General features: G+C 38.4%; 1 protein-coding gene across 11 annotated transcripts in view; it reads left to right on the forward strand.

Moving 5' to 3' along the window:
- The window catches only part of ANKRD17 (ankyrin repeat domain 17), a 187,410-nt gene that overhangs the window by 78,030 nt on the left and 92,258 nt on the right, over nucleotides 1–17,122 (forward strand). For all 11 annotated transcript variants that reach the window (XM_055297355.2, XM_055297358.2, XM_055297356.2 and 8 more), the window contains exon 2: nucleotides 6,820–6,973. In XM_055297355.2, the coding sequence (XP_055153330.2) occupies nucleotides 6,820–6,973 (154 nt within the window). The remainder of the gene's footprint in view (nucleotides 1–6,819; nucleotides 6,974–17,122) is intronic.

Here is a 17,122-nt window from a genome sequence, read left to right on the forward strand (position 1 = left end):
TTATCTTAGAAATCTAAGTAATATTACTGTTAAATAATAGTTTTTCTGTTTAAATAAAAGCAACTTCTACAGTGAAATGTCATTACCTTTAGTCTTTCAAAATTAAAAGGACTTAGCATGAACAAAAGTACAGACTCGTGTGAAAAACACTCTATAGACCGGGTAAAAGTGGCTCACTCCTGTAATCCCAGCACTTTTGAGAGGCCAAAACTCATCTCTACCAAAATACACAAAACTTGTGTTTTGGTGAAAACTCATCTCTACCAAAATACACAAAAATTAGGTGGGCGTGGTGTCGTGCGCCTGTATTTCCAGCTACTCCGGAGGCTGAAGGGGGAGAAGGAGGCTGAGGTGGGAGAATCGCTTGAACCCAGGAGGCAGAGGCTGCAGTGAACCAAGATTCTGCCACTGCACTCCAGCCTGGGTGACAAGAGTGAGACCCTGTCTCAAAAAAACAAAACAAAACAAAAAAACCCTCTATATATCTATTTCTCAGATACAACATTTTCAAGAATTTCCCATGAAGCTTTATTTTCTTTAAGTATTTGATGACAAATTTCCGACACTATTCCTTCATACTTCAGCATGCATATCTGAAAAACAAGGACATTTTCTTACATAACTGAAGTAATTCCTTATGTTATCTAATACCCAGTTCACATTCAGATTTCTTGTCTCAAAAATACTGTTTTTACAGTTGTCCTGTTTGAATAGGATTTAAGTAAGACCTATTATTTTGCTGGTTATATCTCTCGAGTCTCTAATTCAGAACAGTTCTTACTCTATTCAAAAAAGATTTTTTGCTCCCATTCTACTTACTTGAAGGAAATGGTCAGTTTTGCTGTAAAATGTTCCACATTTTAGACTTTTCTTTTTGACTTATATTTAACCGAGTGATTCTCAGCCTCTTTCTCCTTCATGATTTTTGTTGTTGTTGTTTTTAATTTTCTCTTGGAACATTTAGCAATGTCTGGAGACATTTTTGGTTGTTGCAACCTGAAGTAGTGTTGCTAACTGGCATTTAGTGAGTACAGGCCAGGGTTGCTGTTAAACATCCTAAATTACACAAGACAGCCCCAAACAACAAAGAATTATCTGGTCCAAAATGTTAATAGTGCTTTTACATTGAGAAACATTGATTTATCTTATTCCTGTATTTGCCTTACTAATATCCATGTACTGGAAGTTATTTACGCGTCTAAAATTTCTATTTATTGTTTATTGTGGGGACAAGAATTCTTTATAGGAGGTGCTGTGTATTTTATGTTGCATAAATCGGGGGCATGTTAGGTTTGTTTGTCCCACTTTTAGTAATTAAACAATGGGTTCAGGTAGTTAACAGCCTCATCCCTAAATGTAAAATTTAAAGTCACCTTTCCCAGAGCAGTGTGGAAGTTCAACTCCTGATTATTCCAGCATTGTATTTCCTGGTGGAAAGTATATTGAGGTAGTTAATTGGATAACTCGTCTCTTGGTACTAGGTATTTAGAAATCTCCTATTTAAATAAAGGTCCTTGTGTCTGGTTTTTTCATCTGTAACACTGAATTGAACCTGCTGATTTCTAAGCCTCTTGCATTTTTATGGTTCTTTATGCATAAACATCATTTCATAAAATATCCAGCTGGTCAGAACAACACGTTCTAACCACTTTAAATACAACTTTTAAAAAAGGCCAGTTGTAACTTTGATAACTTTTTTCCCCCTTAGAGAATACATTTAGTAAGGACATTCCTTTCCTTTGTCTTCTCTCTTCATGGAAGTTATTTATATATTTCATTTAAATAAAATATTTTCAAATACTTTGTTTTAAATTTTTTTTTTTTTGAGATGGAGTCTTGCTCTGTCACCCAGGCTGGAGCGCAGTGGCTCGATCTCGGCTCACTGCAACCTCCACCTCTTGGGTTTAAGCAATTCTCCTGCCTCAGCCTTCCAAGTAGCTGGGATTATAGGAGTGCACCACCATGCCTGGCTAATTTTTGTATTTTTAGTAGAGACAGTGTTTCACCATGTTGGCCAGGCTGGTCTCGAACTCCCAACCTCAGGCGATCCGCCCGCCTCGGCCTCCCAAAGTGCTGGGATTACAGGCGTGAGCCACCGTGCTCAGCTCAAATATTTATTTGAATTTCTTATTTGGACCATTTTTAATGTTTGTTATGTTCCAGAAGTTGGTTGTGATTCAAAATGATTTTTTTCTGTAGAATAATATAATAAAAATGCAGTAGGTTTCAGAGGGAAAATTCATTTTAGTTTTTAATCTGAACTATCTCAGAGAGGTGTATGCCCATAATTTAATAAAGGAATACTTATTTTTGTATGTTTATAAGATTGCATCTCTTTATGCCAGTCTCTCTTCACTTGTTTTGTAATGTAACACGAGCTCTTTCTAGTTGGAAAAAGAGGAACTGGAAGTAAAGGAGGAAGTTCTCTTTTTCCTCGCTGAACTTGTATACCTCTTTTTCTTTCTCGTTACCTTATGCACTTTCTACCCTGTATTATGGTTCATTTTTACACACACTCATTAAAGAAGTAAGTTCCTACATAGCAAGGCTGGTATCATGCATTTCATTATCTCCCATAGTATTAAACAGTATTTTTTACACATAGAATGTTTGCAATAAATGTGTGTGTGTAATGAAGATAGCATTTTGTACCACCTACTATCTAATGTAAGATTCTGTATCTCCTCTAAGATCTATAAAATATACCTTTAGATGTATTTATTGTGATTACCCCTTTCTTCTCCAAATACACTAGAGCCTTTTAGAGTCTGAAAGGGAAGAATCCCAAAATCATCTGGTAAATTTCACCTTCTTTACAGATTCTGACTTATTCAATAGTCACTTGAATCCTGACAGTGAGTTAGACACATTTCTAATTGCTGGGTGTACATGACTAAACCAAAAAAAGTGTTTGTTTTTACAGAGCTTGGAAAGACTATATTCATGTGTGATAAATCTATGAAAAAAATTAGGCAGAATTGACGGTCTAAAGTTATAGATGGCTGAGAGAGAGACTTGGTTAGGTCACACGGGTAGCAGCTAAAGCAATTCTGGTACTTCATATTTTAGCAGTGTCCTTGAAAGTAGCTCCTTTATTAATCATAAATGAGGGATGGGGAGGAAATAGTAAATATTCCTGTTCTTTTCTGTCATTTTGATAGCCCCTCCCTTTTCTAAAGCTCTCTATAAGAATTTCATGGTCATTTGAATTTACAGTTTTTTAAGTTACCAAGTTTTGCATATAGTGAGAGTAGTGGGCCTAAGAATAACATAAGAACTTTTGTGGAGAAGCTTAAAGCCAGTAGAAAGTAAATGTTTCTGTATTTAGTATATCTCATCAAGAGATGGAAATGCAATTTTCCTAGTAAGTTTTTACCAGGCTAGTTAGGATATCTGTGGCATAGGGGACTTTGTGTAAGACAGTCGCTTCTGATTGAAATTTGATATCTTCTGTGATCTAACTTCTAACCTATCTTTTCAAACCTACAGTAAAACCCTGTGTTCTATCACATAGAAATTTTATACTTGCCAGTCCATGTTCCTTCTTTCTCTCTTCTTATACAAATTAATTTTTTTGGTCAAAATCCTTTTATATTATTCTTTATGCATGCAGTGTCTCCTTTGAACATCTTTAGCACCTCTGATCTCTACCTTTGATTAATCATGTAACTATATACTGCTTTTTGATGTGTTCTACTTTCTAAAATGTTCATTTAAAATATTGTATTATGGTATTTCATCTATTCATTTTACCTGTTCAATTTCATACGTTTGTTTATTTGCTTTCATCTTTTCTTATTAAATTGAAATAATTCTAAATATTTTAATAAATTTTAGATACTAGAAAATTTCATTAGGAAACAGCTTTTTCTTTTTTTTTTTTTTTTTTTTGAGACGGAGTCTCGCTCTGTCGCCCAGGCTGGAGTGCAGTGGCGCAATCTCGGCTCACTGCAAGCTCCGCCTCCCGGGTTCACGCCATTCTCCTGCCTCAGCCTCTCCGAGTAGCTGGGACTACAGGCGCCCGCCACCACGCCCGGCTAATTTTTTGTATTTTTAGTAGAGACGGGGTTTCACCGTGGTCTCGATCTCCTGACCTCGTGATCCACCCGCCTCGGCCTCCCAAAGTGCTGGGATTACAAGCGTGAGCCACCGCGCCCGGCCTAGGAAACAGCTTTTTCTTTAGAAAGACTCATCTTCTGGACCTTTCCTTGACAATAAAAAAATATTTTTTACTGCTATAATTTTGAATCACACTTTGCTATGCCCAAAAATTTGCTTCCTAAAGTATTATACTTTAGTCAGCCTTTAAAATTCTTCCTTTCTCATACTTTTACTACTACCTTTAAAGATAACTTAAAATTAGCCAGGCCTGGTAGTGCATGCCTATAATCCCGTCCTTTGGGAGGCCAAAGTGGGAGGATCACTTGAGCCCAGGAGTTCCACATCCTGTTGCTACAAAAATAAAAAATCAGCCAGGCGTGGTATGTGCCTGTAATCCCAGCTACTTGGGAGGCCGAGGCAGGAGGATTACTTGATCCCAGGAGTTTGAGGCCAGCTTGGGCAACATAGCGAGACTATCCATGTCTCTTTGAAAAAAAAAAAAAAAAAAAATATATATATATATATATGTATATACACACACACAGATATATGCACACACATGTATATAATTTAAAATATATATAATTTTTAAAAATTGTTTTTGTATTTTTTATCTCCTTGCCATAAGGAGTTATAGATTAATTAAAGTTAATGTAGAACAAAATTTTATGAAATTTAAAAATTTACAGAGTTTTTTAGAATGTTGTGTTTGTGTATAAAATATTTGAAATCTCAAACGTTATTCTATGTTAAACTACTTTAGTTTAATGGAACTTTGTAGAGAAACTTATATTATTTCTTCCCAGATTTAACTATTTAGTATTAAATGTTTTGATTAATTATAGCAGTATTCCTGGTTACTTGATAGTTGACTTTTCAAGATGGAACAGTATTGTTTCTGAGGTTATGATGGTTAAGGATTTATTCCTTGTCTTTTTTATTGTTGACCTTCTGGATACTAGGCAAGAGCATGATTGTATTCTAGCTTATTAGTTATTTTTACATCTATTTTAGTTATTGCAGTGTTAGTAGTACCTTAGATTTATGAAATAAACTAACTGATCATATTAGTGATGTTTTATATAATAATTACCAATTTTTATCAGTAAGCAGAAAATAATATGTTTTAGTACCTATTTGTAAGTAGCACTGTGATAGGGAATATCAAAACAAAACTTTACACCTGTCTTAGAAGTTTATTTTCTAATTCTTTAAATTTCTTTTAATTGAATTGGCTATACTTATATCAGTGTTTCTTAACACAGTAAATAGACCAAAGGTGTCCATGAGGTCAAAACTATTTTTATCGTAATATTGAGATGTTACTTGACTTTTTTACTGTGTTGACATTTACAATGATGGTGCAAAAACAGTGGTGGGTAAAACTTATGGACCCAAAGGCCATGGAAACAAACTGTACTGATATGATTGTATTCTTCACTACCATGCGCTTGAAGTTAAAAAAAAAATTAAATGCTAGTTTAAGAATATCCTTGATGAAGTGATAAAATTATTAATTTTATGAAAACTCCTTTTTTTGAATGCATGTTCTTTCAATATTACTGTGTGTAACAAAATGGGAAGTACACATAAAGCACTTTTGCTACATACAAAAAGTATAGTGTTTGTCTGAAGGAAAAATAACTGCAATTTTTTTTTTTTTTTTTTTTGAGGTGGAGTCGTGCTCTGTCGCCCAGGCTGGAGTGCAGTGGCCCAATCTCGGCTCACTGCAAGCTCCGTCTCCTGGGTTCACGCCATTCTCCTGCCTCAGCCTCCCGAGTAGCTGGGACTACAGGCGCCCGCCATCATGCCCGGCTAATTTCTTGTATTTTTAGTAGAGACGGGGTTTCACTGTGGTCTCGATCTCCTGACCTCGTGATCCGCCCGCCTCGGCCTCCCAAAGTGCTGGGATTACAGGTGTGAGCCACCGCGCCCAGCCCATAACTGCAATTTTTTTAGATGTGAGGTGAATTAGCCTTTTTCCCCCCATGAAATGTCATTTTTGTGGTAAAGTACAAATGAAAAACTACAGTTATCAAACTTGGATATTTGGCAAATGCTCCTCTAAAAATATTTTAAGTGAGTCTGTCACTGTAAGGAAAACAAGAATACTTGTTGCCAATGATAAAGTTAAGCTTTCAAGCACAAATTAGAATTTTGGAACTTGTTTGCCTAGGCTTGACAGCTTTCCAGTACTTAAAGACTTTTTGGATGAAATCAGTGGTGATATTAATGAATGTGATTTTTTGATAGTGATGTTTGTTACTTAATTTCCAATATGGTAAATATCAAGAAATATAGGGTTTATATAAAGTCCTTGGGAGTTCAGTACTTCATTGAGTCCTGAAAGCAAAACATTTAAAAACTGCTGATTTAGTTAGGTCTTCTATTCACAGTTAGAGTTTTTACAACCTAAGCATCACACTCAACCCTACATATACCTAATAACCAAATTAAAGTAGAAAAGAATATTAGTAAAGAAAATTAGGCTAAATATGAGAAATAAAGTTTTGAATTCTTCCACAAAAAAAATTTTCGTCTTTTGTTAATCAACAGGCTTAGATGTCATGTTGAACTTTTTAGGGTTGCACTGTGTTTACTATTGTTAATTATGTTAACATATTTTCTCCCTCCCCTGCTTTCTTTTTATTTCTCTCCCCTCTTTTCCTTTCGCTGTTCATTTCTCCCTTCCTCCCTCTTTTTGCATTTGTTTTGTAGGTGGAGTCTTTCATTTTGGATCAGGATGATTTGGAAAATCCAATGCTGGAAACAGCTTCCAAGTTGCTCTTATCAGGTACTGCTGATGGTGCAGACCTCAGGACAGTAGATCCAGAAACACAGGCTAGACTGGAAGCTTTACTAGAAGCTGCAGGTATGTACTCTACATAGTAATAAGTCTACCTTGTTATGTAAAGTTGCACATCAATCTAATAAAAGCTCTTGTTAAAAATGAATGGTACAGGGTATTTAGAATTATACTATTAATAAAGGTTAATTGATTACTTTCTGCTGAATTACATGGAGCATTTTACTAAAGCATATTGTAATTTTCATTACCAGAGTAAAATCCACGTGCTACAGTTGACCTTATAGAGATTTTTCAGTTGAGTTTGATTATTCGTGAATTACGTATTTGTGAATTTGCCTACCTGCAAAAATGCATTTTAACTTCAAAATCGTACTAGCAGTCTTTCATAGGCATGTGTAAAGCGGTGAAACATCTGAATCACCCTACATGCATGCTCCCAGCAGAAGTCGAACAAAGTGATGCTCTACATTCTTGTTTCAGCTCTCCTGCTGTAAATAAGTGTCCTTTTGTGGCCTATTTAATGCCAGGTTTTACACATTTTTGTGATTTTTGTTGGTGTTAATTTTTTAATTTTTTATTTTTGTGGGTACATAGTAGGTGTAAGTATTTACGGGATACATGAGATATTTTGATACAGGCATGCAATGCATAATAATCACATCAGGGTAAATGGGCTATCCATCACCTCAAACATTTATCCCTTTTGTTACAAACAACCAATTATACTCTTTTAGTTATTTTTAAATGTACAATTAAATTATTTTTGACCATAGCCACTCTGTTGTGCTAGCACATACTAGGTCTTATTCATTTTTTTCTAACTTTTTTCTTTTTTTTGGATACTCATTAACCATCCTCACTTCCCCACCACCACTGCCCCAACTACCCTCTCCAGCCTCTGGTATTCATCCTTCTACTCTATCTTGGCTATTGTGAATAGTGCTGCAATTAACATGGGAATGCAGATACCTCTTCAATATACTGATTTCCTTTCTTTTGGGTGTACACCTAGGAGTGGGATTGCTGGGTCATGTGGTAGCTCTATTTTTACTTTTGGAAGCGACCTCCAAACTGTTCTCCATATGGTTGTATTAATTTACATTCTCACCAATAGTATATGAGGATTCCCTTTTCTCCACATCCTCTCCAGCATTTGTCATTGCCTGTCTTTTGGATAAGTCATTTTAACTGGTGTGAAATGATATCTCATTATAGTTTTGATTTGCGTTTTTCTGATGATCAATGATGTTGATACCTTTTCATATGTGTATTTGCCATTTATATGTCTTCTTTTGAGAAATGTCTATTCCAATCTTTGGCCTATTTTCGGATCAGATTATTAGATTTTTTTTTCCTATTGTTTGAGCTCCTTATATATTCTGGTTATTAATTCATTGTCAGCTGGGTAGTTTGCAAATATTTTCTCCCATTCTGTGGTTGTCACTTCAGTTTGTTGATTTTTTTTTTTTTTTCCTGTGCAGAAACTTGATATGATCCCATTTGTCCTTATTTGCTTTAGGAGCCCATGCTTTTATGGTATTACTCAAGAAATCTTTGCCCACTCTAATGTCCTGGAGAGTTTCCCCAATGTTTCCTTTTAGTAGTTTCATAGTAGAGGTCTTATGTTTAAGTCTTGAATCCATTTTGATTCTATTTTTGTGTGTGGTGAGAGATCGGGGTCTAGTTTCATTCTTCTGCATATGGATATCCAGCTTTCCTAGCACCATTTATTGAAGAGACTGTTCTTTCCCCACTGGATGTTCTTGGCAACTTTGTCAAAAATGAGTTGGCTGTAGATGTATGGATTTATTCTGGGGTTTTCTATTGTATTCTAGTGGTCTATATGTGTACTTTTATGTGACAATCATGCCATTTTGGTTACTATAACTCTGTAGTATAATTTGAAATCAGGTAATGTGATTATTTCTAGTCTTGTTCTTTTTGCTCAGGATACCTTTGGCTATTCTGGATCTTTTGAGGTTCCATGTAAATTTTAGGATTGTGATATGGTTTGGCTCTGTGTCCCCACCCAAATCTTACCTTGAATTGTAATCCCCATTATCCCCATGTGTCAAGGGAGGAACCCAGTGGGAGGTGACTGGATCATGGGGACAGTTTCCCCCATGCTGTTCTTGTAATAGTGAATGAGTTCTCACAAGATCTGATGGTTTTATAAAGGCCTCTTCCCCTTCCACTCCTCACACTTCTCTCTCCTGATGCCATGTGAAGAAGGTCCTTGATTCCTCTTCACCTTCTGCCATGATTGTAAGTTTCCTTAGGCCTCCCAGCCATGTGGAACTGTGAGTCAATTAAACCTCTTTTCTTGATAAATTACCCTGTCTCGGGTATTTATAGCAATGTGAAAACAGACCAATATAGATTGCTTTTTCTACTTCTGTAAATAATGCCATTAGTATTTTGATAGGAATTGCATTGACTCTGTAAGTTGCTTTGGGTAGTATGTACATTTTAACAGTATTGATTCTTCCAACCCGTGAACATGGAATATTTTCCCATTTTTCTTGTGTCCTCTTCAGTTTTTTGCATCAGTGTTTTATAGTTCCGTTGTAGAGATCTTTCAGTTCTTTGATTAAGTTCCTTCCTAGGTATTTTATTTTATTCGTAGATATTGTAAATGGCATTACTTTCTTGATTTGTTTTTCAGATTGTTGGTTCTTGGCATATAGACATGGTACTGGGTTTTGTATGGTGATTTGTTTCCTGCAACTTTGTTGAATTTATCAGTTTTAGTAGTTTTTTTGCTGAAGTCTTCAGGTTTTTCCAAATATAAGATTATATTATCTGCAAGCAAGGATAATTTGACTTCTTCCTTATCAGTTTGGTTATCTGTTTCTCTTGTCTGATTGCTCTGGCTAGGACTTGCAGTACTGTGTTGAACAGAAATAGTGAAAGTGGGCATCCAGATCTTGTTCCAATTCTCGGGGGGATGCTTTCAACATTTTACCATTTAGTGTAATGTTGGCTGTTGGTTTGTCATAGATGGCTTTTATTACGTTGAGATACGTCCCTTCTATGCCAGTTTTGCTAAAGGTTTTAATCATAAAGGGATGGCTGGATTTCATCAAATGCTTTTTCTGCATCATTGAGATGATCATGCAATTTTTGTTTTTAATTCCTTTTATGTGATGTATCACATTTATTGACTTGCATGTGTTAAACCGCCCCTGCATTCCTGGTGTGAAACCCATTTGATCAAGGTATATTATCTTTTTACTATGCTGTTGGATTCTGTTAGCTAGTATTTTGTTGAGGATTTTTGCATCTGTGTTCATCAGGGATCTGTAGTTTTCTTCCTTCCTTCCTTCCTTCCTTCCTTCCTTCATTCCTTCCTTCCTTCCTTCCTTCCCCCCTCCCTTCCCTCTGCCTTCCTTCTCCCCTCCCCTTCCCTCCCCTCCTCTCCTTTCTTGGTTTTGGTATTAGGGTGATACTGGCTTCATAGAATGATTTAGGGAGGATTCCCATTTACCCTGTGGGTTCTGCTGAAGAAAGTCTGTGCCCAGTTGAAATTATTATGAAATTCAGTTGGAAGTTTTTTTCACCCTGTGACCCCTCCCTAATTCTGCTGGCTGCCTTCCCTGAGGGCCCCTATCAGATACAGTCAGGGATGGCTTCCCTGGGCTCGAGCTGAAGACTGGGTGTGCTTACAAGTCTCTTCCCACTGCTACTTCTACCTTTATATTTCATGTGGCTCCCTATATTCATTTTTGTTATAGGTGAGGTTAAATCCTTCTCCTGTGATCTGGATTTTCAGATTCCCCAATGGACATGTGTGTTTGGAGACAGGTTTTCCCCCTCTCATACTTTCGGAACTCACAGTTTTTGACTGTCTTGCAGAATTTGCAGCAATGTGTCACTTCTTTCAGAGAATCTGTGAATTGTTTTGGTTTTCCTGGTAATGTTCCTGCAGTGGTTCTTAGAGCCAGAGTTTGTGGTGTGAGTCTCCACATGCTAGTCTGCCCATCCAAGTGGGAGCTACACGTTAGCCCTGTCTCCTCTCCTCTCTGCCATCTTTCTTTCTAAGTCCAGTGTTTCTTTGTTGATTTTCTCTGTGGAAGATCTGTCCAGTGCTGAAAGTGGAAAGTTAAAGTCTACAGCTATTTTTATATTGGGGTTCTGTCTTTACCTTTAGCTCTCGTATTTGCTTTATATAGCTTTGTGCTCCAGTGTTAGGTGCATATGTATTTAAAATTGTTATATCCTCTTGCTTAATTGACCCCTTTATCAATATATAATGATCTTGTCTCTTATATTTTTGTGTTGATATCTATTTTGTGCAGTGTAAGTATAGCTATTCTTGCTCTTTTTTGGTTTCCAGTGGCCTAGAATATCTTTTTCAATCCCTTTATTTTCACTCTGTGTGTATCTTTATAGGTGAAGCGTGTTTCTTGTAGGCAACAGATCATTGGGTCTTGTTTTTTATCCATTCAGCCTCTGCATATTTTTTGATTGTAGTCCTTTAAGTCCATTTACATTCAGTGTTGTTCTTGGTAAGTGAAGACTTACTCCTGTCATTTTGTTATTTGTTTTCAAGTTGTTTTGTATTGTTATCTTCCTTCTTTCCTTCCTGCCTTTTAGTGAAAGTGATTTTCTCTGGTGATATGCTTTAATTTCTTGCTTTTTATTTTTTGTATCCATTGTATATTTTTGATTTGAGGTTACCATGAGGCTTGCAAATACTATCTTATAACCCATTATTTTAAGATGATAACAGCCTAACACCACTTCCATAAACAAATTTAACAAGCTAAAAGAAAACCAATGACTCTGCACCTTAAGTTTGTCCCCCTACTTTTTAACTTTTTGTCATTTCTACTTATATCTTACTGTGCTGCATATGTCTTGAAAAGTTGTTGTAGTTATTATTTTTGATTGGTTAATCTTTTAGTGCTTCTACTTAAGGTAAGAGTTAACACACCACACTGTACTTAATATTATCAGTCAGTTTTGTACCTTCAGATGATTTCTTTTTGCTCATTACCATTCTTTTCTTTCTGATTGAAGAAATCTCTTTAGTGTTTCATGTAGGACAGAAGTGGCGATGATGAAATCTCTCAGCTTTTGTCTGGGAAAGTCCCTCTTTCTCCTTCACGTTTAAGGGATATATTTGCCAGATGTACCATTACAGGATAAAATTTTTTTGCCTTCAGTACTTCATGTCATGCCACTCTCTCCTGGGCTGTAAGGTTTCCACTGAAAAGTCTGCTGCTAGATGTATTGGAGCCCCATTGTATTTTATTTGTGTCTTTTTCTCTTGCCGCTTTTAGGATCCTTACCTCCTTGACCTTTGGAAGTTTGATTATTAAGTGCCTTGGGGTAGTCTTCTTTGGGTTAAATCTGCTTGGTGTTCTGTAACCTTCTTGTACTTAAATATTGGTGTCTTTCTCTAGGTTTGGAAAGTTCTCTGTTACTATACCTTTACTTTATAAACTTTCTACCCCTGTCACTTTCTTTACCTCCTCTTTAAGGCCAATAACTTTTAGATTTGCCATTTTGAGGCTGTTTTCTGGATCTTGTAGGCATGCTTCATTCTTTTCTATTCTTTTCTTTTTTTGTCTCCTTTGACTGTGTATTTTCAAATAGCCTGTCTGCAAGCTCACTAATTCTTTCTTCTGCTTCATCAATTCTGCTATTAAAAGACTCTGATGCATTCTTCGCTGTGTCTGTTGCATTTTTCAGCTCCAATATTGCTGCTTAATTCTTTTCAGTTATTTCAGTTAATCCCTAGGGGATTAGGGAGGGGTGTCACTGGCAATTCAAAACTGTCTTTTCTACCCTCTTTAATGCCTATTTCAGCAATACGAAGTCAAAACCAGGCACTATGTGTGCTCATCTGATTTTGGGTTTATATGAAGATGCTCACTTTGTGTAGATAGTTGCCAAATTTATCAGATAGTTAAATTTATCTGATAGAATTCTGAATTCCTTCTCTGTGTTATCTTTAATTTCTTTGAGTGTCCTCAATACTGTTTTGATTTTTCTTTCTGAAAGGTCACATATCGCTGTTTCTCCAGAATTGGTCCCTGGTGCCTTATATAGTTCATTTGGTGAGGTCGTGTTTTCCTTGATGGTCATGATCCTTGTAGATGTTTGTTGGTGTCTGGACATGGAAGAATTAAGTATTTATTATAGTATTCACAGTCTGCGCTTGTTTGTACCTGTCCTTCTTTGGAAGGCTTTCTAAGTATTCAAAGGGACTTGGTTATTGTGATCTAAGCCATGTCTGCATTGGGGAGCACCCCAATCCCAGTATCGCTATGATTTTTACAGATTCATAGAGGTACCACCTTGGTGGTTTTATGTAAGATCTAGAAGAATTATCGGGATTACCAAGTAGAGACTCTTGTTCTCTTTTCTTTCTCCCAAACAAATGGAGTCTCTCTCTCTCTCTGTCTCTCTCTCTCTCTCACTCTCTCTCTCTGTCTCCCCCCGAGCCACGTGGAGCTGGGGTTGGGGTGACACAAGTACCCCTGTAGCCACCACCACTGGGACTGTGCTAGGTGAGACTTGAAGCCAGCAGAGCACTGGGTCTCACTCAATGCCCGTTGTGACTGCTACCTGGCTACCACCTATGTTTGCTGAAGGCCCTAGGGCTCTATAGTCAGCAGGTAGCGAAGCCAGCCAGACTTGTTTTTTTCCCCTTCAGGATGGCAGGTTCCCCTAGGCCCTGAGCTGGTTCAGAGATGCCATCTGGGAGCCAGGGACTGAGGTCAAAAACCTTAGAAATCTATCTGATGAGGGTCTATTGTACTGTGTCTTCGCTGGCACTCAAACCACGATATACAGCCCTTCCCACTCTTCCTCTTTCCACAGGTAAGGAGTCTCAGCCCATGGCCGCCACCACCAGAGGCCCACAGGGAGTACTGCCAGGCTACCGCCAGTGTGCAGTTAAGGCCCAAGGGCTCTTCAGTCAGCTTGTGATGAAAGCTGCCAGGCCTGAGACTCACCCTTCAGAACAGTGGGCCCCCTCTCTCCCAGGACAGCTCCAGAAATGTCATCTAAGTGCCAAGCCTTGGAATAGGAGACCCCAAGAATCCACTTTCTACTCAGCAGCCCCCCCCACCCCAACTGTGCTCTCACTGTTGCCACCATAGCTGGCAATGTGCTGGTTCTCACGTGAAGCTGGCACATCCCAGAGTCTCAACCGAGGCAGGTGGCATACTACTTGGGTGTCACTGCTGGTTCTTCAGGGCCCAAGGGCTTTTTAGTCAGTAGGTGATGGATCCTTCCAGGGATGGGTTGTTTTCTTCAAGGGAGCAGGTCCCCTTCTGGCGCAGGGTGTGTGTAGAAAGATTGTCCAGGAGCTAGGGTCTGGAATGGGGACCTCACGAATCTGACTAGTGCCCTATCCTACTGTGGGTAAGCTTGTATCCAAGATGCAAGACCAAGTTGTCTCTGCTCTTTTCTCTCAAGCAGAAGGAAGGAGTCTCTTTTGGAGCCTTAAGCTGTGCTGCCTGAGGTTGGGAGAGGGGTGACCCAAGCACTCCCTTAGCCACCCAAGTGGTGGCTCAGGAAGTTGCCTGCTCCCCATCCCCAGTCCAGTGACCCCCAAGTCCATCTTGGCACTAGGACTTGCTTAGGAATTGCAGTCCTGTGGCTTAGACTGCCCCTCAGCTTCACTTAGGGCCCCAGAGCACTGCAGCACATGTTGATAGGGCTTGCTGGAAGTCAAGTTTGGACTGCTGGGATGGACAATTTCCCTGTGGCTAGTGCTGGTCCAAAAGCTCCCTCCACGAGCAGGCATCAGCTGAGTTCAGCCTGTTTCTGCTCTCCGCTGTGACCGGGCAGCACTGAGTTCAATGCAAAGGCTCACAGTTGCTGTGCTCTCCGTCTTAACAGTTGCACAGTTCTTTGCACCATGTGGGGAGCTGCTAGGGGATTAGGGAGGAGTGTCACCGGCAATGCAAAACTGTCTTTTCTACCCTCTTTAATGCCTGTTTCAGCAATACGAAGTCAAAACCAGGCACTGTGTGTGCTCACCTGATTTTGGGTTCATATGAAGATGCTCACTTTGTGTAGATAGTTGCCAAACTTGGGGAGGGGTGGGGAGATCACTAGAGCCCCCTATTCAGCCATCTTACTCCATCTATCTTGGTGGCGAAGCCAGCCAGACTTGTTTTTTTCCCTTCAGGGTGGCAAGTTCCCCTAGGCCTTGAGTTGGTCTAGAGATGCCATCTGGGAGCCAGGGACTGAGGTCAAAAACCTTAGAAATCTGTCTGATATTCTATTGTACTGTGTCTTAGCTGGCACTCAAACCATGATGTACAGTCCTTCCCACTCACTGTTTAAAATGGCGCCCAAGCATAGTGCTGTCTAGTGTTCCTAAGTGTGAGAATGCTGTGATGTGCCTTTTGGGAAAAACATGTTTTAGGTTCAGGCATGAGTTTTACTGCTGTTGGCTGTGAGTTCAATGTTAATGAATCAACAACATATATTAAATAAGTTATATTTTACATCATGGAATGCCACGCAGCCATAAAAAAGAATAAAATCATGTCCTTTGCAGCAACATGGATGCAGCTGGAGCCCATTATCCTAAGTGAATTAACGCAGGAACAAAAAACCAAATGCCACGTTATTACTTATAAGTGGGAGCTGAACATTGAGTACACGTGGACACTAAGAAGGGAACAGTAGACACCAGGGCCTACTTGAGAATGGGAGGAAGGTGAGGATTGAAAAGTTACTTATCAGATACTATGCTCATTACCTCGGTGATGAAATAATCTGTACCCTGAACCCCCGCAACATGCAGTTTACCCACATAACCAACTTGCACGTATACCCGCTGTACCTAAAATAAAAGTTGGAAGGACACACACAAAAACGGTACATTTAAACAGAAACACACACAAAACAGGGTTATGTGCATTAATGACAATGCTGTGGCCAGGGGCTGGCTAACGCTGTATTTCTCCCAGGAGCAGTGGTTGAGTATAGTATTTGCTAATTCCATGTTTCTAGCAACTTAACATAACTACTGTGAATAACTGAATAATGAGAATTGACGATACATAATTTTCCCCACTTGTTTGTTAGAGACAGTAGGCTGAAACCTTCTCATGTGAATCATCGTGGTATTTTTGTGAAGTGGATCATTATCCCCATAGGAACAATGTTTTAATTAGGGAGTGTATATACATATATGTGTGTATATATATCTATATATATACACACACACAATCAAATATTTAGCACTATATATCATATCTTAAATATAAGGCAGTGATAATGAAATCTGTATAATCATTTTAAGGACATATATTTTCTTAGGTTTTATAAAGTAGACATAAATACACTATGAACACTAATTGTTCATGGTTTAAGAACCCCAGCGCACTACCTATTATACATGCAATGCATGTAAACTGCTACTTTATTATAGCATAAAACTGACCTAATACTGTTCAATAATGCTTTCAGTAAACATCTTGTAATACAGTAAATTTTTTTTTTTTAATTTTTTTTGAGACGGAGTCTAACTCTGTCCCCCCAGGCTGGAGTGCAATGGCGCGATCTTGGCTCACTGCAAGCTCCGCCTCCCGGGTTCATGCCATTCTCCTGCTTCAGTCTCCTGCTGTAGCTGGGACTACAGGCGTCTGCCACCATGCCTGGCTAATTTTTTGTATTTTTAGTAGAGACAGGGTTTCGCTGCGTTAGCCAGGATTGTGTCGATCTCCTGACCTTGTGATCCGCCCGCCTCGGCCTCCCAAAGTGCTGGGATTACAGGCCTGAGCCACTGTGCCCAGCCAGTATTTAAATATTTGAAGGACTCATGGTTAAACTTGATTTCCATCCAACGTGAAATTCTAGAATGGATTACTAAAAGGATCTTAACCAAATAGACTTGGAAACATAATCAGGGCATGTGCACAGTCCTGTCTTGGAGTAAAGAAAACTATTTGTACAGAAGAGTAGAGACCTAATTTAGCATTTTCCAGCAATTTGACGTTGCTCTAGAAGTTTATTCAGATTATGAAATTATTTAAAAATACACCTCAGAGGAGCAGGGAATGTTTCTCCTGAAGACAAGAAGACTCAGGTTGAATAAAGTGTTCTTCAAATGCTTAAGAGACTGTCATACAGATTTGTTTTCTGTGGCCCCAAGAGGCACAACAAGATTCAAAAATGTTACATGGAAGTAGATTTTACATAAAAGCTGACTTTTGGAGATAAGGTACCTTCTCATATGAT

Source organism: Symphalangus syndactylus, chromosome 10 (genome assembly GCF_028878055.3).
Source record: "Symphalangus syndactylus isolate Jambi chromosome 10, NHGRI_mSymSyn1-v2.1_pri, whole genome shotgun sequence".
NCBI lineage: Eukaryota > Metazoa > Chordata > Mammalia > Primates > Hylobatidae > Symphalangus > Symphalangus syndactylus.